Here is a 24,394-nt window from a genome sequence, read left to right on the forward strand (position 1 = left end):
AATTGTATTAAGGAAATAGCCAGCTTTTTCTGTCTTCATGCAATCTTCTCCACAGACTTCAAAACACTTCTGAGACTGCTAAATCAACAATTGACTGTACTGTGAGGGAATTTTCATGTTCAGTAGTTCTGAAGTTATAAACTTCATGTTCCACCTAACACTTTTAATAAATAGATTTTGACTTAATAGGCATAGCAGTTATGGGTAATAGGAGAAAAGAAAACCACTTCACCTGGGATAAACTCTCGTGGTGGACACTTCAGGACACCAAGTAGCCACCAGCCCGTGCTATCCACTTTTAAATAAGTAAATATACTTACATAATATAATCACTAGGGAAATAAAATCAGATCTGATATATAAGACTTCCATTATCCAAACTAAAAGTGGATAAATCCAACATATCAGTATTTGTCCTAAGCAATGCTAGAAAGAGCTGATCGGTGGAAAACTTGGTAATATATTGTTAGGAGATGCTTGAGGATGAAAGACCAGCTCTCATAAATGCTTGGAACAAAAGGGGAAAAAAAAAACAAACAAACTTGTAAGAAGTGTTAAGGTCAAAAGGGATCGAAGCATGTAAAAAAAAGAAAACAACATAGTTTAGTCTTAAAGTCTTCAGGCATTACTGGGCAAGCAGAAAAAATAACTTCCCTAGAGTCTCTAAGGTTGTGGCTAGGATCTTTTCAACACATACTACAATGATGCTACACTGAAAACAAGGACAGCAAACACCAAGCAGTTGACATAGACTACATTCTGCCCAGAAGTATCAGAACTAGCAGCTACTGAAGAAATGAACGTTGTTGTGCCTCAGTACCAGGTCCTCCAAAGCAGAATAAGTTTGGAGGTGCATCTGTCCCCATGACCATCCTGACGAAAGCCGTGATGATGCTTCTTAGTTGGAAATACCCCCATGTAGCTTTGCCCCGTGCTTCATGCACTTACTGACACCTGTATTGTTCTCCGGTGAATGATGCTTGGTGCCCAAGGACAGAGTTCACATGTTAACAGTAAAGTAGCTCATGAGCCTGATCCAGTCTGTGCAACTGTCACCTCTGAATTTTTTTTTTTTTAAATCAGACTTCACCACAGATACTAAGGTCAAACGAAAGAGACATCTGTAACAGACTAGCATCTCAAACAATCTAAGTTTCTGCATGTGGCATCAAACTTTGTGCCACAGATATATGTTCTTCCATTAACAGGTACAACTACAACATGTTTAACTTACACTATTGTGAGTACTGAAAGGCAGGTTCCAGGAATCATGACAAATATGGGCAGATAAATTGTTAATTGTTATGCACTTATGTAAGGACAACAATTACAGCACAAGTCAAAAAAATATCCAAAACTATAGTTTAAAAAAACTAAGTGGAGGGGGATAAATTTAATGATGATGGATGCCATACTCCTGAGGTAAACATCTTATCAGTTTGGTCTGATTAAGAGCCAAAAATTTGCTCATGAGCTAACACATTTAGAGTGAGGAGGTTTCTACAACAATTATCCATTCCTTCACTAGGAATTAGGTAATGAAGATGCAGAAAGTCAAGGGGAAGGGACAGACAAAACAAGAGTCTAGCCCTCAATTTTTGTTTTAAACCTTTTCTTACTTTGAAGCTTCTGATGTAGCAAAGGAAAAACTTAGACATTATAAAATGTTCCATTTGAGTTATTTTCTGGACAGTTAGGGAAAACAACACTAGACTATTTGTACACAAACAACTTTGAGGCATTTTGCTTTTAATTTGCATACAACTCTTTAAAGTGAAATCCACATGAAGAAGGGTGAGATACAACAGAGCCCATTTACCATGTCACAAGTTAACAATACAAAGTAAACATCTGTTGTCCCTATTAACTAACTTCCATCCCTTACCCCAGCTTGTCACTTACTGCTGCAAGTTTCCATGAGAAATAAATGCATGGAGTAGATCCTAACTCCACAGATGTTCACATGTGGACTTCAGTGGTACTGCAAATTATAACATCAAGAATAAATTGAAATAGAATGCCTTGAATGTGCTTATATCCTCTGAATGTTTCCCAAATCAAGACCCAAAGCTCACAGTAAAAAAAAAAATAATACTCCTTGAATTGTTCTATTCAGTTACTTAGCTGACTGTGGTTCCTCTGTGGAGCACAAAGCTGAGGAGAAAAAGAACAATACTTTCTGTCAAATGAGAGAGAGCGAGCATTAAATCAGGAATAGAGAGGCATCAAAATAACTATGCTGAAATGGACTTCCCAAGCAACTTTATCTGGAACACAATTTGAGCAGGCTCTTTCCATCTATGAACTGATAAAATTTTCTAGCTATGCATTTTCTGCATAAAGTTGAACTTGACCAGGCTTGTGGCTTCTTTCAAACTGGCAAATACCATTTTGACCAAAATACATTACAACATTATTATATGTATCTAAGGTAGAATAATGGCAAGGTACTAAGGACAGCACCATCTTTTTTCTTGTTTTAATGAGACTAAATAATAGGATAAAAATAGGCTGAAAGGGGAACAACAACAAATTTGTCTTGCAGATCTTTCCAAAAAAGATAGGAACATGAGAGAGAGAGAGAGAGATTGCAAAGAAGCTTGGCCCACCATCACCATCAGAAAACCCCTATCAGTTAGAGCTATCTGTATTTAGGTCTTACAACAGTAATAGTGATTTACCTTTTGACCTAAAACTTTGCATGAAGGCTTTTTGTGTGTGTAGGAATTCTTAACATTGAGATTCTGTGACACTACACCACTCACTGAATTCACTGTGTAAAAGTTGAGTGGAAAAAAAAAAGATACAATTGTGCTGAATTGTATAATACAGAACTTAGAATTGCGTCTCTAACAATAAGGGTTGTGTATGCACAAAAGCTTACACATCATAGCACATCTGTCAATAATCAATGATTCTGTCTGGGATTTCCCTTTTATCCCCTCTCATCAGCATGGATTCTCCAACAATTCTATTGTCTGAAATATTTCGGTACCAGAGAAGAGACTAACAACAACAAAAAGAAAATATTTGTACACATTAATATTTATTATTTTTGTAATCATTTTTCCTATATATTTAACACTAGTGTGACAAAATTCCTGTTAATTATATGTCATGCAAGTAACTTAAATGAGTTAGCACTATCTAAACTGGTAAACCTACCACTAGGGGTTACTTCTGAGTCTACAAGACAAGTATTTCTGCAACAATGTTGACTAGATGAGTCTGCATATAACATAATAGGCTCAGTTGGAGGTACTTTACAGGTATCTAAATGACAGCACAGCCTTCAGAAGCACTGTAGTGGCATCATCCTTTGACCTAAGTAGACTTGACATTATTAAGAAGGCTTGAGTGGAGGTGTAGGTATGTTGGAAATTGCTGTTAAGAGGGATGGTGTTTCTGCAGTTAGTCAGTTTATCTTTTGCTAGTTAAAGTTGCTGTGGTTCATGTTCCTTCTTTGACAGGATAAAAGGTAGAGTTTTTACTCACTCTACCCATGTTGCTATTGTTTAGGTCACAACAGAGATATTGAGAACATACAGTACCTTTCTGCAGCTGAAGACAAAGATTGCTGCTCAGACTGCTGCTATTCCTTCTCTGCAATTCTTTGGTGAGTACATTTTCATCAATACCAAGTATGAAAATAAACTCCCTAGAGTCCAGATCTTTATTATTTACATTACAGGAGGGGTCTACTTGTAAATCACTTATTCTTTTCTCCTACGACACCCACCGGTTTCAAAACAAAATAATTACAATTATTAAAAGAATAGCAAGAGTTGTGATAGTCTTTCATTGTACTGGGTATTTCCCTTTTTAACTAACATACATTCTAACAGAAATCCCACAGTACAAACCAGATAATTTCAATTACAAAACAGAACACAAACTATTCAGTCCAATGTGAGAGCATGTGTATGTGTGTATAATACTGTAAAAGTAGTCACACATTAGAGGTATATAATTCAAACAGCATCTTCCTTCATGAACCTGCTATAATTGAGGCAGTGACAAGGTTTCCATTTCTTTGTTTTCTGCGCTCTCTAAAGAATGGCTATTGCCACATTTTGTGAACCATAATACTGTACAAGCAGAAGCTTGTTGGTATCAGGTAAGGACTAATAACACTAGTGCAAACAGGTGCAGTGATACTTCCTCCAGTTTTGGGATGAACCAGCTATATAACACTGAAAGAGGCCAGGCATCTTCTTCAAACCCACATACGTGCATCTTTCCCACTCAAGACATACCTTTTTCTGACTTTATCTTCTCATTACAAGGGTAGAGAGAGAACCACCAGCTCATGTGATATTTATCACATGCATGATTTCTTGACTGTTTTCCTATTAATACTATGAATGTTTTATAACAAGTTTTTATAACAAGTCAAGGAACAATAATTATGTCAAGCATCAGGGAAGTGACAATAATACTGATTTAGCATCTTCAATAAAAAGTAAAATATTTTGTCCTGAGATGCAAGTCCAGGAAGGAACAGGAATGAACTTAATACTGTACCATTATTTGATCATCATGCACCTCATCTGACCAGACGACAAAGAACAAGTGTTTATTGCCCTCTGCTCATCCAAAGATATGATAAGCAGTTTATTTAGATAAGTGCTTGGCATACCAGAATGTTGTCAGACCAGTTCTCACTGTACTGTCCCCCTTTAGCTTATTTCTTTAAAAGGAAAAAAAAAAGAGAGAAAAAGGAAAGAAGAACATCTCAGCAGGTTAACCCTCATCTTCTCTCAGCTCTGTGGGTAGAAATTTGTATTGCTGTTGGCGGATTTGAGCTAGTTTTTTCCTTGCCTCTTCCAGCTCTCTTTCCTTCTTCAGCATTTCTTCTTGGGCTGCAATGATCTAGAAAAAAGAAGCATGAATTAGGATAGCAAGAAATATTGTCTGTAAAGCCATCTTTCTTTTTCTATGGCACCAGTCACAGAAAGGGCCCCCAGCATTATCCACGGAAGTTTCAATGTCTTCAGCAGGAATTGCTCAAATGTTTCCCAGATTCCCACTTGTTACATATAGAGGATTAAAAAAAAAAAAAAAAGAAGTATCTTCTAGCAGTTTTACTATACATCCAAGCTGGATTTTAGAATGCTGTGCTCCTCCAATATTCACTGTCCAATTAGCAGAAATTAGACAAACACCATGTCTTAACATATTGTTTGTGTGACAGTAGAATTGCATACTCATTGCTGCATGGAACCAAAGTATTTTCCTGCATCTTGAAATGCCAAAGGAGAAATGACAGTACTACAGAAATTGACAAGTTACAGTATGTTCAATGGTAACCTCAGTTGATGCTGTTTCTTCTTATTCATAACAGTGAATCCAGAATATATGGTATTACATCAGAGCCTTGAAATCTTTGTTATTGTTTCACCATATTTAGTAAGGTCAATATAATGAAATGTCATCATTTCTTATCTCTCACACTTTGTCTTTGATGATATACACACAAAACTGGTGTTCCATTAAGACTTGGGATATTTAAAGTGCATAATAGAAGTTTGAAAAGAGCCATTAATTTAATCAGGATGAAAATTGACAAGATATTGGACAACTGTAACTGCTCTTATGGTAACCACTCAATGAAGAAATGTAGTCATACTAGAGCATTTCATGTTGCTGTTATGTCAGCGGTTACTTAACTGAGGCAAGTGATTTATCATAGATCTCTATGTAGCTTTGTCCAGTCAGAAATACAACGTGAACATTGTAATGCTATGCTACATTTCCATGACAGTTTTTCTCCACTTCAGTTACTGGTGATCATACCAACCTGAGCAATTCCACCCACAAACTTTGTTTTGACTACAACGTCGTCATCCTCCGCTTTTCCAAATGCTGCTTTTTGAGCCGCCCTGACAAGATTGTCTGATGCTCGCTTGACAGCATTTCCTGCGGCCTTGAGAAAAGACAGAGGAAATTCAGTAATAACAAAAATGCATAATTGTAGCATTGATTCTTCTGAGCACCAAAACTAAAATATTTTTGCTTACCTTCACAGGCAAACATCCTTTTTTGTTTGTTTCCAGTGAAAAGAAAACTAATCCTTCCAAAAATCTAAGCTTTGATCAAAATCAATCTCTTCTACTAGAGCCAAAAGGTGGAGCTGGCACCTTGTTTTGGAGCACTCAGGTCCTGAAGGCCATTTACTAGGAAACACCCTGTGCAGACAGCTGACTAGCATAGCAATCAGCATCATATGATCTGGCACTGAATTTGCTCTTATGTGCTAAGAGCTGGTGAAAATCATGAAAAGCTGACTCTAAAAGAGTAGCCCATGGTTTAAGAGGTACTGCACATGGAGGTGTAAATGAGATTTTTGATATATCACTGGCAGTTCTTAAAATTTGTCCCAGATAACACGTGTCTGATATTTTGTATTTCAACTTGGTTGATACACCAAAAATTTGACCTATGCCTCCTTCTTGGCTCTTACTGGAATCCTCCTCCTTCCCACCTATCTAATCATCAATGTCAGAACAGAGGCAAGAAAAGAAACTTCTGGGCTGCTGTGGACTTAGAGCCAAGAGGCGTCATAGGTCACTCATTCTGAGAGACTGACTGGGAGATTTATCTATTTACGTGCTACTCAGTTGTACATACAAATACTGAAACACATTTGGGGACCCACCTTTTAAGTGCTTTAGCAAAGAAACAACTTTATGAAATGGGGCAGAACACCAAAGATATTTCTACCTTCTGTGCAAGAGAAACACCTGTGAAGAATTTAGTTGAGATGCCAGAAGGAACATCTTATCAAATTGATGTGACTTTATCACTACTCAAACTTGCTTCTGCAATCCTGTATGGCATTACTTTTTATCAAGTACTCTCAAGAGTAATTGAATACTTCATGAAGGGAAGGATGTGAATGGTTAAATCTCCTAATCCCGTACTTGAACCCTGGGACTGGGAAGATGTTTATCCTGCAAACTAAATTTTAAACACCTTTTAGCTACAGGAGTGGATTTGCATGTCACTGAGATATTCCTGCTGCATGGAATGATGTTATAGCAGGAGGAGGTTGGGGCAGATGTAGGTAAAGCTTTATCTATTGACGAACAAGACTCAAAAAGTTTACGTAGGGTTAGTGAACTTTTGATCTGATCCAGTAGCGTAACATCTCACACTAACTCCTGCTTATACAGCAGATCAGTCAACAACATCAACACACATAAATGTTATCACAGACTGCAGAGAGAAGGCAGATACTTGCAGTGTTGTGACAGGAAGAAAGAGAGAATAAGAAGACCATTCTCTGTTCCATGGCTCCCAATGTCCCCGGGGTGTTATGTTGTGAGAACACTTGTTCCCACAGAGGCCACTGGCCAAGACAGCCTGTACTGACATGCTGGAGGCACACAGACAGCAGGAAGGGAAGCCACATGGACCAGCTCTTAAATCCCCTCTTGTCCTATTCCATATCTCAAATATCACCTCCCTTTCAACTTAACTCTTTTTCCACCTGAAACGACCCAAAAAACAAGTCATTTGAAATTTGCTTTGCCTAGTCTGGACCTGATCCAAAGCAAATGGAAACATTTTCACTTATTTCCTTAAGTTTTGGAAAAGACTCCCTAACAGTGCATTCCAAGCCAGCATTTATGGGAAATGCAGTTCAAATGCCTTCTCCCGAAGCTTGCAGCTGTTAGTGGGGCTAGAAAAGAGAAAAATAATATACTCAAACTCCTGTACCTAGACTACTGATTAAAGCTATATAAAATCATTTGTGCTGGGGGCAAAGCCAGCTGAAAAACAATAGTAGATTTGGCAAATCTACCAGTAAAAATATTTGGTAGACATCAACTCACTGTTTTTGCTATGATAAAGGACATTACTTCCAAGTGCAAACTGCTTTTCCCTTCATTATTCATTTTGAGACTAATGTAAAGCTTAATAAAGTGGCAAAGTTCACTTTCAACCCATGCTTAGACTTGTCTCCTTTTCACATTCCCTTCCAACTTTTCACATTCCACGGCTATTTAATAATATTTGCCTACAGTGACTGAGTACCCTGAATTTCCTGGCAGAGCTGAGAAAACACAGCCTCTAGTACATGATTTTTTCCTGTTTCTATTCTTTGTTCTGCATTTAAAATTCATTGAAACCCATCTTGCCATTTGGATATGAAAGTAAAGGTTGAGTTACAGTTGGAACTATCTTCCAGTTACTGATACCTCCCGCACAGACCCATGACAAAGCCAGTCCACATGAATCCACATTAAAGCACTAAAACCATCTCATCCCTAGGGATAACATTAACATGCCACTGCTTTCTGTAGAAACAAACACATCTCATACCCTCATACGTTTATTTTTTCTTCCTAAATATTTAACCCATTTTTCAATGTTGAAAAAATGACAATATCTGTTCCTCTTGCTCAGACAGCTACTCAGGCTAGACTTGATTCTACCTATCCATACGCTAGTTGTTATAATGGACAGCTTATATATAAGCATCCATTAGCAGTGGTAAAAATTGAAAAAGAGGAAATTCCACTGTCACCAAAGATACTAAATATTGGTGTGAAAAAAAGGAGCTGAAATAGTTCTCACATTACAGACTGAGCCTGCAGGATTGGAAGTCAGAAGAGGCTGTAGCCATTTTTAAATAAACACCCTCAAACAAAGCTCCAGGAAAGACTTTACCCCTCATAACACAATGCTTAATTCAGTAGCAGTTCAGACAAGCTAAACATGAAAGGGATATGTAATGTAAAAATGAACCAGTTTCATTTAAAAATGTTAAAATGGAGAAATGGACTTGGGTTGAGGTGTTGCATCCAATTCTTTTTTTTTTTTTTTGGTCTGACAATGACTCTCCATTTCAGAAAATTTCTGTTCACAACTGGGGTCTCTTGACACCTAGAAACAAAGGAAATCTGTAATTGACCACATCCCTAGCTGGCAAATGCTTCATTGAACATATGCATAATGTTGCACAGGTCAGAATAATACTCATGTGCAACCAAGTTAAGCCTTCTTAATCGTTTGCAAGCTCATGCAACGCTACAGGCTAGGGGAAGAGTGTCTAGAAAGCTGCCTGGCAGAAAAGGGTCTGAGGGTATTGGTTGATAGCTGGCTGAGTATGTGCTAGCAGCATGCTCAGGTGTCTAAGAAGGCCAACAGCATCCTGGCTTGCAACAACATCCAGGTGCTGGAGTGTGTCCAAAGAGGGGCAATAAAGCTGGTGAAAGGTCTAGAGAACAAGTCTTAAGGCAGAATGGCTGAAGGAACTGGGGTTGTTTAGCCTAGAGAAAAAAAAGTGCAGGGGAGACCTTATCACTCTCTACAACTACATCAAAGGAGGTTGTAGCAGGATGGGGGTTGGTCTCTTCTCCCAAGCAATGAGTGATAGGACAAGAGGAAACAACCTCAAGTTGCAGCAGGGGAGGTTTAGGTTGGATACTAGTCAAAATTTCTTCACTGAAGGGGTTGCACCAGCACTGGAACAGGCTGCCCGGGGAAGTAGCTAAGTCACCATCCCTGGAGGTATTTAAAGATGTGTGGATGTGGTGCTTAGAGACACGGTTTAGTGGTGGATTTGGCAGTGCTAATTAATGGTTGGACTTGATGATCTGAGAGGTCTTTTCCAACCTACATGATTCTCTGATTGATTCTTACTGGAGGCCTAACTGAACACAGAATAATTGCAGAGAAACTCACTACACTCAGTTGCTGTAAAAATACACACAAACTTTCTCAGCTCATGTATTCCTGTAATTGGTAAGAAGTATACACCTATGAATATCGCATCTAAACCAGGCTAGGCAAAGACTAGTCAATGTTTGCATCTCTCAACATCTTTCAAAAATGAAGAATAAAACAAACAATGAAGTGAGATTTAGTTACTGCTGAGTAATAAGAAATGCAACACTACTTCATCCTTAATGAACCGAAGTCCCCCAGAATCCCACAAGGAAAAGTCTGGAAATTCAAGAAATGTCCAGAAATCCTGGATTTGTTCAGCAGTGCTAAAACAGTGTTGACGCAGCACTGCTGTGGGTTTTCAGTAATGAAGAAAACAAGTACCTGTAGCCTCCTCATGGCTTCAGAGTCATGATCAGCCTTTACTTTGCAAGCCACAAGAAGTTGTGCTGTAGAAGCTGCAACTTGTTTTGCAGATGAGATGAGCTTCTCCTCACTAGCGTGGCCTTGTACTGAGGCATTAGCTGCTTCACAGAGATTGCTGGTTGCAGCTGCCACCATTCGGGCCTAGGAGTTAGTAAAGAAAGTCACTGTGTGTTCTCACAGGATATTATTTCTGCAGAGAAAGTACTAGTTTGCCTGATATGTTAAGGACTAACAAAAAAGAGAAGTAGTTACTCACAGCGGAAATAAGTCCCTGAGACCACTGTCCATCATCAGCTGCATTTGCAGGGATTGCTCCAACCTGAAAAAACAGTTCAGAGATGGCTTACAGTGCAACAGAAAATACAGCTGTTTTGTCTTTGATTTAGATCAGTGAAAAAGGACATCTGCAGCTGTTACCGAGCACAACACATAGATAAAGGAGCACAAAATCCACTTGAAAGTTTGGAAGTTAGTTATCACTAAGTGTGCTTCCAGCACACATCTGCCTGCTCTGTGGTGGTGTCCAACTTGCTATGCTGCTTGAATTGCCCCACCTTGAAACACATTTAGAAACCCCACAGTAATACCCGTTGCAGCAGAGGCTTTGGCCTAAGCAACACTAAGCAGTTGCTCGTTAACTCTGGACCTCTCAAACAAGTTATTTCTGTCTCCACAACACATTTGGATTTAAATGATTTCTGAATTTGTTCTAATTCTGGCATTATGGAAAGATACAAAACAGAAAGCTCCCCAGGGATGCTCCCCAGGGATGTCCCCTGACTGCTTTTGACTCCAGTAATAGCCTTTGAGGAAAGCATCCCATTTTTCTGCATGGTTCACTGCTGCTGCTGAGTCCATAGCATCAGCAGTACTGGCAACAACCAAGAAACAGTTTTCTTCCCATTTCAAATGAAAAAACAGAAATAAAAGCTTATAGTTGGTCACCAACCCCCAGTTTGCCTGGGTTTGGGAGTTCTGGGGACAATAGCTGGAAGATGTGAAACGTAAACATGGTCCAGAACCTTGCTATGTTTTAAAAGAAATGGAAACGGGGATTTGTGCATAATGAAGATCCCAGGGATCAGAACTGAATCCTTACACATGGATATGGTGACACCGTTGTAACATTATGAGAGAATTCAGTTATACAACAGAATATGCTAGAGTTCCTGAATTTGTAAAGTTTCAAACTTTTCTTGCCTAAGCATTCCCAGAAAAATCATTTGAAGTAGTCCATAAATAAAGCATTATAGACATTGGTGTCCAGAGTGTGTGTGGGAGAGAGAGGGAGAATATACAGGCAGGTGTGGTAAAAGAAGGTAAATCAGATCCAACTTCCCAGACTTCATCTGTTCTGCAGAAATTGCTATAAAATAATTTCAAGTAAAATTTCTTCAACTGCAATATTGTGCCAGTTTTCCCTTTAAGTTACTTTCACAGCTTTTACCATGTAATGTGGGAAATTTAAGTGGGACAAGAATGTGCCTGGTTCACATATATCTATGCAGTTGTCTTAATATTTCCCATTGCCTCCAGACCAACTAAAAGGTCAGTGAGAAATCAGTAGTCATTACTCTTCAGTACTGAAGAGACAGATGTGGAACAGATCAAACTTGTCCTTCCTTCCTATGTACCAGCATCCATATCACATGCCTCAGAAAGTTTCTTGCAAAAGCAAAACACTTCCTTCAGCATCAACAATTAAATCCTCCCAGCAGGCAGGTTGGAGCCACTCAATATGGGCAAGAATTCTGTCAATCATTTTAGGAGACAGCTTCCCATATTTCTGACTAATCTGAAGGTAGAGGTGCATACGTGTCTCAGGATAACCTGAAATGACAATTATCTAAAAACTAGTAATTAGTAAAGACAGAAAGGAGAGAAGGAGAAAGGGTTGTCACTTCCTCGTGTCAGAAATATCTTATGGCCTTATTTATTTGTGTATCATGAGAGGAACTTGCATAAACAATTCCAAAGTTTTTTTTTTCATTACATTTTCATTTTGGCTGGGATTAATTTCTTAGAGATCACTGCATTGTCTGCTGGCTCAAAAGATGAGATCCTAGCAGGCAAGCAATTATCAGTAAAGGCCATTCAATGCAAAAACTTGATGATCTTACGGCAAGTCACCGTAGAATAATGAAAGATAAAGCAAAACAACTAAATTCAGTAAAGCAAGCTGAACAAATCTGCTGTTATGGTACTACATTTGACAGGTGTGCTTCTGTTAGAATAGTAGACTATGGCTTTCCTTGAATAGACAGATAAAGGTGTTTTTTAGAGATTTTCTGAGCTTGGATAGAAAGCATGCAAGTGACATTAGCCTTAGTCTGAAAGATTCAAATGGAAACATATCTGAGAGAGCAAATAATCCATAACTACCATACAGATATGCAGGGCTCACACCCGTACACAATTTATAACTCTATAGTGGTGGTGGTGAGGAAAGTAAAGCAAGCTGTATATATATAATGGAACTAAGAACAGGTCTTATCACATAAAAGCAGACTGCTCAATAGTCTACATGAAACAGTAAGTTAGGTCAAAACTGTCACTGGGGGGACTGTTTCCACAGTCAATTTCAATAGGAATTAATAGGTTTTATGTGTTATCAAAAAGTTCAATAGCTACAGCTTATAGTGGGTCTTTTCAAACAATTGCATTGCTATTGTTCCAAAACAAGTGTGTTGTACTCCTGCTGGAACTAAAGCAAAGTTTCACAGGAATCACAGTTTAAGTAGACAGAAACTCTCTTTTGTAACAGGATCCATGATACAGTCTGCTCAGAATAAAGACTTAGACGAAATTAGAAACCGTAACTATACAACAACAATGATCCTACAAACAAATAGTTCTCACAAGCAACATACCCATTCAAATTTTACATTTCAAATTATATTAACAGGAAAAAAAGACAGTGACGGATATGAAATGGATTACAAAGAGTTCAGTTCTAAAAAGACCAAAAGGATAATGACATTAGCACTGTTTCATGGTATTTACAAGCATGTCCACTTGAATGTACCCAATTTGCATGCAGGCCTGTGTCCCCATTGGATCAGACGACAAAACACTGAGGGCACAACTAGTGAGGCTCTTTGCTATTCCTGTCCACAAAGGCATTGTATACTGTGACCTTTGGGTTTGGACCGCCAGGCTGTGACAAAGGGACTCTAAATTTCTAGCTTGAATCTCTTCATGAAATGAAAAAGACCCCACAACCTCTCTGCAACTGAAACCTCTGAAGAAGCCAACTACTTGATTACAGTTGCTAGACTTAAATTAAAAGCATTATTTTAAGCAGATATAGGCCCGGGCCATGTATTCTGGACAAGGAATTAAAAGATTTACTTTTTTACTAGTCCATTCCCCAGCTTCTTTTGTACTCTTTTAACATAGAACAGTTAAGAGACTAGATTCAGTTTCAATACATCCCCTCAACACTGTTGCTACTTTTCCTGTTTACCCACCTTTCCCTGTGCCACCAGTTCTCTCTGTGCTGCTGAAGCTGACTTCACAAGGGCACTGGTAGCAGCGGCAATGGATTTAGCTGCTTCCAGGATCTGTTCTTCAAAATCCAGAGTCTCATCTGCTTGCTATAACCAAGAAAGAACAATGCCACACATTATTCACCAGAAAGAAGTTGCATTTTGAAGATCCACAACATATGTAAGCTGAGACAAGAAGATTTTGAAACCAAACAGTACATTAAAAAGAGGTACAACATTGTTTTCTGCAAAGGAGTTTCATCTGGTCTACAGCTAAAAATCAACGTAAGTGATCTTAAATATTAAAACACTCTTGTGGCTGATCACACGTGAAATTGAGTATCACATGAGATATTTCAAGAGCTGCCTTAAACTTTCTAATACATTACACTCCATCAGGGATACTCAAAACTACCTTCAGAAACCTGCAAGTCCGAAAAGAAATTCTTGCCTTTACATATCAAAATCATCTCTGTAGTGTTACAATAGTGCCTTCCAGAATCACTAAATGAAATGGGAGGGTTTTCTAAATACTTAAATATGTAAGGCATTAAAAAAGGTACAGTGGTAGCCATATAGTATCCCATTCACGTGTACTAAGAAGTGTAATAGAAACTAAGCAAACACATAGATTTAGCATCTTTTAGTAAGAGCTGCCATTACACAGAGAGCAGCACTGTGCAGTAGTCCACTTCAGTCATCTGGGAGATACAAGGGTCCAAAGGTCTGTCTGGAACAATTCAATCATCCATACATGTCTTTCAACAGGCATGTGCGAATAGACAGATCAACTGTTTCTAATGAAGTTTCCTGCTATTTGAAAGGCAAGTCTGTTGTGCCATAAAAAAAATAAAAACCTTCCTTGACTTGCTAATCATTTAGACATGCACTAAAAATGCTTATTCATTTAAGCATCTTACTAGTTTCCTGAATGGCTAACAAAATAGATAGATAAATGGTTATGATTGGTTGTTGTTCTGTGTATATATATGCATATATATATGTGTGTGTGTATATGTGTGTGTATATACACACGCAAAATAAACCAATACAATTTCTTTTGATTCTGATTAAATCACAAACCTACCAGAATCCAACACAGTATGACCAGTAGGACTAGTGGATACAATACCACAAGAGACCACTTTGTGAGATGAAGCTTTTGAAATACAGGTTTTGTCCAACTTATGCAACCATCACATTGTTGTGTCAAATAACTAGGAACACAAGCTATGTGAACTTATGAGTTAAGCCTTGCAGATCAAATGCTCAGGTTTTTTTAAGTGCATCCATCTAAATTTAATGCAGGTTTTGTTCTGCTGTTACTACTATCTGATGTAATATTAGTCAATCATTAAATAATAAATACATGTAGGTAGTGACAATTAGTTATAAATTTGCAAATCAGGCGGTGACTCAATCCTACAACATTTCATGTAACTGCCACCATATAAAACTAAAACAAAGTCCAGAAGATGAAACTGCATTGTCCATGGAGAGCAGAAAAACTTAATGATCTGAAAAATAAAAACTGATGTGCAGATGAAGTTGTTTGGCACCTAAAATTCTTTCTTAACCATTAGGAAGAGCCACCTATTTGTCTTGTGTTGCTGTTGGGCTAATGTCATCAACTAAAGTGTATGTCTTTGTAATAGAAATATGATAAGAAAAGTCTTCGTAAAGTGAGTAACTCATGTTCCACCTGTATTTTTGACTATGCTTGCAATGTAACATCATGACCAATTTTATATCTAAATGGTAATTACACTGAATTTCTCAAACTTCCAAATCCTACATTTCCTGTCATCTGTTGACAGTAGATATCCTCTGTGAAGAAATGATTTTTGAACTGGCCTTACACAGCACTCAAGCTGTATAAATTCTGTTGAGTTTTCATCTTCTCTAACTTGTTTTCTAGTAATTCCCTGTAGTTTTCCTTCAGCATTCTCAGGTGTTATATCTAAGGGCTGGATGCTTACGTCTGAAATGAAGTAGACCCAATGCCTAATCATCACTGTGGGTATATTTACCTGCCTGTACCCACCTAAGAGTATTCCTTAGCAATAAGGTACATGCTGAAGTCCAAGACTGAGCACAGAAGAAAGCCCTACAAGAGCAGTTATTGTTGTCCTCATTCCCGTTATTGAAGACTGTGTCATGGTAGGTTCACACTCATCAACAGTGTTCTCAAAACCTGTGTCTGTTCACAGCCTTCATGAACAAAGTTCGCAACAATGGTGTGATATTTGACAGAATATTTCACATTGTAAGATTTCAGTTACTTCAGAGGGCTATTTATATATTATTTTTTTAAAATCACAAATCTGAGAGAAGTGATTAGCTTCTCTTTCCTCAAATTGCCACCATGAAGACCAGAAACACTCTCTCCATATCCTTAAACTAATAAGCTACTAATTACTGTCTATGTATGGGAAAGGTCAGTTGGAAAACAAGGTCACCAGAACAGAAAAGCCAAAATTATTAGGCTAGCTACACATTCTGTAATATAAAATATCCTGAAGAAGTTGATTGTGCCATTGATAAAAAAAAATCCTTGTTTTTGTACTGTCTTTTAGCCAGTTTTTTAGAGAATCTCCATTATGAGGGGTAGCATAAAGTCATGATTAACAGAAGAACAAATAAACCCCCAGTGAGATTGCTAAACATTAGGAAGAATTACAAAAGACAAACCATTTTCTTTTGAAGCAGCTCTCATCTTCTATTTCATAAAGAGAAAACCAATATGGGTAATATTAGTGCACTGAGCATGGAAAACACAACCATTTCAGTGAAAGTCAATTCTTGGCATAGCTGCTGCTTGCTATCATAAAAGACCTACATAACTTACAAGTCCCTCCATGAGCACATCTACTGATAGAGGAACACTTCGTGTATATATTTCAAGTTGGATTAGATTAGGAGTCTGCAGGAAGTCTTCTAAGCCTGCTTGAGAGCGAATGTACTCCTTCATATTGCATTCTACTATGTTAAAACCCCCGGAGACAGGGCAGGACACTGTAGGAATATGTTTGATATATAGTTGGATTAAATAACAACCTAATATATCAAACATATCACACAGAGTCCTGCAGAAAAAGACATCCAGATTTGATTCATCTTGGGGAAAAAAAGGACAAACTGCTGAAAGCTAACAGCAGGGAACTCTTATTGACTGCTAAAGACACTTATGTTTGAAGGCACGTGCCTGCAAAGAAGCACGAAGAACATACCAACAGAATAGTGCGGGTACAGCAATGCTCTCTGTTGCTGTACTTCATCTACAGCACCATTTTCCTTAAAGTGTTCTTTCCAGTATTACTGAAACATGTAGTTTTTATTAGCTAAACTGATTTTCTTGTTCAAAAATGAATTTGGGAGGTTGTTATTTAATAGCCAGTGGCATATTTACAGAACAAGGGTCAACAGGTGGCTGCGCTGCAAGACACAACTGCCCACAGAAGGGAAACAAAAAAATTCCAAGTTCCAAAAAAAAAAAAAAAAGCAACTATTTAAAGGAAATACGACAGCCAAAACTTGCTTAATAAAAAATAAAGATCTCATTGCTTCACAGATGATTCCCCGCCTTCAACACCGCAATGAAAATACTTATCAGGTTTACAGTTTTCGTGTTACGGGGAGGAGTAGCAAAGCCTATTTAGGAAAGTCCTCAAAGCGCTTGCAAGATACAAGCTCAGAAGACAGATATTAACAGGATATCGCTGGGGCAATGAAGTAGCAGCAGTCTAAACATCTTAGGATGTTTAGATATTCACCTGCAGCCAAACTACCAGGCTGCAAAGCCAACAGAACATGCACACACCATACAATAAAATCTGGGCAGCAGTTAGCAGGGCCGTGTCTTATTAGAAACTGTTCTTCTAAAGAAAGAATTATTCTCCAGTAGTGAAAAGTGAAAAAGCCTCATACTATTGCTCTTAGACTATGACATTATGAGGATATGATGACTGCAAAAATATGAAGAGAAAACAAGCAAAATGAATTAAGAAGTAGAAAAGGACCAAAAATAATCAGATGGAACAAATGAGAAACAACCCTACCTTCAACGACTGATTTTTTCTTTAGAGGTAACAGACAAACTGGAAAACAAAGATGAAAATTTCAAGTCTAAAAGAGGCTCACCCAGAAACAGTGAATCAGCCACCAATTAATAAGGAAGAAGATGGTGGTTTCTTACAGGCAAATTATGCTAAAATTAACAGAGAATTTATCTGCAGGCTCACTTAATGATGATTACTATTAACTGAAGCAAGATACTGGTGTAGCTGGACCAGCAGTCTGTTCCATTGTAACAAATCACTACTATTGGTGCATTTTGTAGACTAAGCATAAGAAAAATCAACTGTATCAACCCTGTTACCTAGCTGAGGCATTCACTCTGCAACACCATGTATGTTGTCAAAGACTTGAGCATCAGAAAGTCAGAGCCTGTTAAATGCAGGGAATCCTACTCTGGGAAGACACTAGTGAACACCAGTCTTGTCCAAACTCTTCAAGAGAAAAAACAGTATTTGAATCACTCTGTGATCTTCCCTGTATCTTTGATGTGCATTACTATCTGTACTGTGAAAGGGATTAAACATCTAAAGAAAAAGTTGTAAGGGCTGTTTAATTCCCAAATTAAACAGAGTTGAATATGAATGTTACTTCCAGAAAATGACAAATAAGCAGACCAATAAATCACACACAGACTGGATACTCAAATTAACATGTTAAATGAGGAGCAGGTGTGGGATCTGTATTCACTAGAAAATTACAATGACCCTGGAGTGGCTTCGATGTTGGAAGGAAACTGCTCTGCAGTTACTAGGCAACACACATACATTATTGTGCAATGATTGTATAGAAAAGGTGATGGAGGACTCTTCCTCTCCTCCAACCCAGCCTGTGTCCTCTGCTCTGTAGAATCTCATTATAAGGGAACATTTTTTCTTTATAAACAAAACGGATGCACTTGTTAAAAAAAAAAAAAAAAAAAAAAAACAGTACAAAGAGCATTTCTTTTCCATGAGCTAATTTATTCCTGTCACCAAAGCGGGAAAAAAGTCCTGAAACTGTGAAGTTACCAAGAACTATTTTGTCTGATACTCCTGAATGGCAGAATATCACTCTGCACTGAAAACAAGAATCCAACACTGAATGTTCTTGAGGCCCTGCTTTTTGGAAAGACTTTTCATGAGCTTTACTGTTAGCTTTAGTTAGAAAACAATTCTGTACCTACAAAGCAGCTTAAGCAAGGAAAGAGATACATAGTCCTTCCTGAATTCAATTACAAAGCTAAAGCGCAATTTCGTTTTGAAGAGATAGAATTGTAGGCAGCATGGTAATTTCTTCTAAAACCTGTTATTCCACACTAGGCAAAAGGTAGCAATTCTGGGTGATCCAGTCATGCATACAGCCAGAAGTAACAGCAGTGTTATGCATTCCCTCCATATCACTCATGAAAATATTTGGTTTTATTTTATATAACATATTCAGACACATTTGAAATGACCTGGCAACATACAGCACTACCTGCTTTCACAGTGAACTGTAATTTGTTTTCCTTCAGGAAAATCGAAGAAGAAGGGTTATACCACATATCTGATCTGGTACCAAAGTAGTTACTCTTTTATCATAGAATAAAATATCATGGATTTTATCTCATAAAATCCTGAAGGTCTTTCGCATTCTGCTCAATCTTTTCTGTTTTGCTGCTGCTTCCTTCCACTATACTACACACATTGAGATGAGAACAAAGGGTCTTCAAAGAAGAGCAAGTAAGAATGACTTTTCACATCAATAAAGTATGTTTGGAAACAGAAAGGTACATAACCAACAGTAATGATACCGTGACACAAGCATTTCTAACATTAGGCTTTTCTTCCTTTGCTTGCTCATGACTTGTGCTTGACTTGCTCCCTGAAAAGCATCTTTTTAACCTCTACCTTCAGGGGTGAGTCCCACCCAGTGCAGCATCTAGTGGCACTGAGACTGATGCAAATGTTTGATTGTTTATACCATTAACATGGATGGTAACAAACACTAAGCCAACATATGGGCTATTTGCATCATCTGCTTTATTCAAAGAAACAATTGGGATAGACACTCACCTTTGGCTTGGCTCTTGGTTTCAGCTGCTCTAACTTCTTTGCTGCAGCCTCAATTGATGCTGCAGCCCCTAGTAGCTCTGTCTCTGCAATGACCGTTGGATCTTCTGGATCCACCCACTCTGTCCCTGAAATTAACAGAGACGAAGACAATAACTTCAGTGCCACTGCAAGCTGCCATTCAAACAGGGTGATTTACAATCACACTTGAAGTGTCAAATACAAAATACAGCATGTGCGTTGTAAAAAAAAAAAAAAAAGATAATTTTAGTAACATAATACTGCCAGTGAGAGCAAAATAATAATAATAATAAAAGTATTCAGCAGGCAAATCTGTTATGAAAGTAACTTAATTAAGAATTGCACAATTAAAGCAGCTTCAAAGAGGAACACTGTCCACACTGGGAACAAAACTAGCTCTCACTCAACTTTGTTATCTGGGCTCTTACTAAAACCTTGATCAAATTGTAAGGTACAGTGAGAAATCTAACATTGCTAAAGATGACAAGTTATAGACAACAGATAATCCTCCACAGCATGCTTTTCAGAGTCTCTGGCACTGGTTAGAGATGAAGCTAGCACTGAATGAAGAAAGCATAGTTTTCAGCAATGTGTTTCTAATGCATTTTTAGAAAAGGCCAATAGCAGTTTCTGTAACATATCCAAAGGTCAGTTTTTTTGTTGAGTTTTTGGCATTTTGGCTCAAAGAAATGTTGTAGGTCCACGAAGTGAATACTTGGCTAGAGATCATCTCCAATTTGTTAAGTTCATAGTGCATCCTTATTTTCATTTTCATAACATTATTCTCTGGGTGACAAGATTTAGAAACCATCCATGTTTAGAATTGAGGGAAGCAATGAAACAGAAAAGAAAAATCAGCTTCTGGGAAGAGAAGGAAAGGAAAAAGGAAACTTCTGAGTTCATAAAAGGCAAAGGGAGAAAGTAGCATCACAGATGGAAACAGAAAAGGATGGGAAGCAGTGTACACTGACAAAGAAAGACTAAGTTAAAATTAAAAAATAAAGAAAACAATCTCTTTGGGCCTTGTTAAATTTAGTGAGACTTGATTAGGAAGTTTATGTAAACTTAATAAAATATCAACATTAATCCTTATTAAGGACAAAGGGGTAGAAGGATACTGGCATTTTGTATCAAGAGTAGTATAACCCATTTCTGATTCATCAAACACCAAACAAAAGAACCTTGAATGCTTATGGATTCACACCAGCTACAGAATGATGCACTTTCTGCCATGGATGACCAAATCATAGGAGAATACAAAATGACTTGCGCCAGGGGGAGTTTTAGGTTAGATGTTAGGAAGAACTTCTTTACTGAAAGGGTTGTTAGGCACTGGAACAGGCTGCCCAGGGAGGTGGTGGAGTCACCATCCTTGGAAGTCTTCAAAAGACGTTTAGATGTAGAGCTTAGGGATATGGTTTAGTGGGGACTGTTAGTGTTAGGTTAGAGGTTGGACTCGATGATCCTGAGGTCTCTTCCAACCTATAAATTCTGTGATTCTGTGACTTGCTCGTATTTATGATGTGCTGGAAAAAAGCAGTTCATTGGTATTGTAATCCTAGTGAGGTACATCTCATACAAACTTTTATATAAAAGACCAAAATATTACTAGGAACAATTTCTCAGCCTAGTTGGTGTACAAGACAAAGGAATTCTTTATTAAACACTAACCTTGTCCAGATAAACAAGGAAAAAATAATGGCATTTTTGTTAGAGGCAGCATACAGAAACACAATCAAATCCAAACCTCTAAAATGTAGGATTTCCTCTTCAAAAAACAAAAAAGGCATTTTACAAAGGTGAAAACATTTGCAATCTAAATCAGTTAGGAGACAGAATTTTACCATGTATCAATAAAAGATAACTGTAAATGGTTAAAAAAATTACTTCGCACAAAGAAACTTCTAAAGTGAAGAAAAAAATGCTGGCAGGCAGTAAGTAAAAAAGGAATTCAAAAAGGAAAAAGTGAAATTTAATTGTAACGTATATGAATTAAAATCCTGAAATTGCTGAAAGTAATTGTCTCTGAAGATGAGGATAGCAACAAGATTTTTTAAAAAGCATTTAGGGAATACGAAATCTCTGATATTGGCTTGGCTTCTTAGTAAATGAAATGAGAAATTTCAAAACATCCTAAAGACTGCAGAAAAGGCTAGAGTATTCAATTTATTTTCCTGGAGAGGAACATTTGTTCTTTGCTACACATGTACAAAAAAGCAAAGAGTTACTGCCATCTAAGTGTATGCTTACTTACATGGAAGTGTCATGACTAAGATCATGACAATGGCATTACTAACTTGTACACAAGTGAGTGCTGGGAGAGAAATTAAAGGTATTAAATTAGATGGTATCAAAATGCCTAGAACGTAGTAAAATGGTCTTTGTTAGTTTTTGTTTGAAGTACAAAAGTCATGGATCACTGTCTCTAAAAACCACACCAGTAACCAGGCTACCCAACTCACCTTTCATTGCTTCTGCTGATTGGATGAGCTCTGTAACAGCACCAGCAACCCGCTTGGAGAAAGCTGACAACTGATGCTTCAGCTCTGGAGTCGGTTTTTGAAGGATCTAGAAAAAAGTAAAATTGTCGATGAATCACTAGGAGCAAGGCTTATACTGTGATGGCTGGTGCATACTAGGAAGGAGGCAGGGCTGGCCATTTCTACAGGAACTGGCAATGTTGTCTGGAAGTTCTCAATACTAAAACTAGGGCAAAATCCTTCAAATCTGAGGCATGTGGGAGTATGTGGGAGGAATGCACAGCTTGGGCACTCCATTCTCAGATATTACAGTCATTACATTAAGGCATCAAGCTTAGTCTTTCTAAACTGTGGGAGAAGAGACCACTTGCTAGTGTTATCAACTTGGCTGAACACTTTAAGTTCCTTTCTTAGAAACAGAGTTGTGCAAACTTGTGCTAGCTGCCTTTCCTGGAAAGAGTCAACAATTGTGCCTGTCCTGGAAAAAGTCAGCAATGGTAAACAATGGAAATGCCAACCCTGACAAGACCCTTAAACTGATGGGAAAGAAAGAAACCTCTGAAATGAATTTGCATCAAGTACTACACTGTCCTTTTAATGGAAAACAATCCATAGACAGTGAATTTGACTTCTAACGATGTCTGGCTTCCTCTAAACAGAAAAAAAATTTGCATTTTTAATTACCACATTGTAAGGAAAAAGAAGATTAAGTTCTGGAAATTAATTTATACTTAACAGCTGCTTCTGAGAATGACAGATACATGGAGAGATTTAGGAGCAAAACAGGATACTGAGTCTCCGAAGTCACATTCAGTTCTGTGTTTTCTTAACATTTGCAACCCCTCCCCCCCCCCCCCAGCAGCTTGGAAAACTAGACACACAGTGAAAATACATTTGTACATTTTATGTTTTTGTAAGCCAGTTTGTCATTTCGCAGTGAAATGCCTAGCCCCTTACTCCGAAAGAATAAACTAAACCTAATTGTTTCCTTAATTTTGCCTGATGAAAATTCTGACACATGAGGAATTTGATCTCTTTGGAACCGCTGTGTCAACATATGGGCACGCTGGTCTGCTTCCTCAGGATGATCCTTAGTCAACTAGTTTCCACAGTAAACAGAAGCATGTGAATCCTCAATAGCTAAACAATCTGCAGTATTATCAAAATGAATGCCTCCTGTAACAACAAGGTTATAACTAGGATTTATTCATTGCATAATTCTTTAGAACAGCAGAAATTGAGCATCTCAGAAGTAATCTTTTCAAACACGCAAATATGTCAAAAAATGCTTAAGTGCAGTCAGGCTCCATAGCAAGGAAAGGAATAACATTTTCTGCTCCAGCAACTGTGACACTAGTGCCACCTATATGATTGCTGGGACAGTGTTGGAATTTTTAGGTCAGCACCCTTACTACCTCCATATCTGCTCTAGAATGCAATCCAGTTTAGCTACTTCCAGTCTTCCTTATGCCCTGCAGTTTGAGATGAAGTACTCAGTTTGCTCTAACTTTTTTTTCCTGAATAACAAAACTGTTCATAAAGCATGTCACTAACAGCCACTATTATAAAAAGTTCAGAGATGTAATTTCCATCAGAAGGGACCCAGCACATGCATGGAGACCACTGCTTACCAGAAGAACGTGTTCCAGGAGTTCCAGGTATCCCAGCGTACATTCTGTTCCAAAGCGCAGGGCTCTCTCTCGAACTTCTTCACTCACCTCTTGGTGATATGATGCTTGCTGTGGAAGTAAAACAACATTAGTACCCCCCACTGCTCCCAGTTGAGGAGGTCAATGCAAGGAGGACAGAGGAAGGAGAGGGGAAGAGATTTCTTGTAAAAGACAAAAAACGTTAGAGCTTGAGAGCCAGCTATTTCTATTGTAAAATACGTGAGCAAACTGAGCTTCAAAAGTAGCAGGGTTCCAGTTTTCAGAAAAGCATTAATACATTTCCTTTTACTAGCACATCTTCCTTTCTGGCTGTCCTTCATCAGTCTTTCTCAGCGTCCTTCCTTAGGTATTGTCAGCAGTAGTACTACTTTCTAACAGTTAAAGCCAAATACAGAACCCCCTGAAGAACGCTCTGAAAATAGAGGAATATTTATGATTTCTTTTAATGAAAATGTATCACTTTGAAAACATCTTGGGGCTGGAATTGGTTCTTGGGTTGCACACAATGTTCCACAGTGCAAGGTTTA

The 24,394-nt window shown here is 38.0% G+C and overlaps 1 protein-coding gene across 6 annotated transcripts in view; it reads right to left on the bottom strand.

Annotated features, from left to right (window-relative positions):
- Positions 1-1,595: 1,595 nt before the first annotated feature.
- The window catches only part of TLN2 (talin 2), a 172,316-nt gene continuing 149,517 nt past the window's right edge, over positions 1,596-24,394 (bottom strand). For all 6 annotated transcript variants that reach the window (XM_068695657.1, XM_068695656.1, XM_068695659.1 and 3 more), the window contains 8 exons: positions 23,829-23,936; positions 22,180-22,285; positions 19,700-19,824; positions 13,572-13,697; positions 10,358-10,420; positions 10,060-10,242; positions 5,801-5,926; positions 1,596-4,872 (listed from right to left, as the gene is read on the bottom strand). In XM_068695657.1, the coding sequence (XP_068551758.1) occupies positions 4,744-4,872; positions 5,801-5,926; positions 10,060-10,242; positions 10,358-10,420; positions 13,572-13,697; positions 19,700-19,824; positions 22,180-22,285; positions 23,829-23,936 (966 nt within the window). In that variant the 3' untranslated portion in view covers positions 1,596-4,743. The remainder of the gene's footprint in view (positions 4,873-5,800; positions 5,927-10,059; positions 10,243-10,357; positions 10,421-13,571; positions 13,698-19,699; positions 19,825-22,179; positions 22,286-23,828; positions 23,937-24,394) is intronic.

Source organism: Anas acuta, chromosome 12 (assembly GCF_963932015.1).
Source record: "Anas acuta chromosome 12, bAnaAcu1.1, whole genome shotgun sequence".
Lineage (NCBI taxonomy): Eukaryota > Metazoa > Chordata > Aves > Anseriformes > Anatidae > Anas > Anas acuta.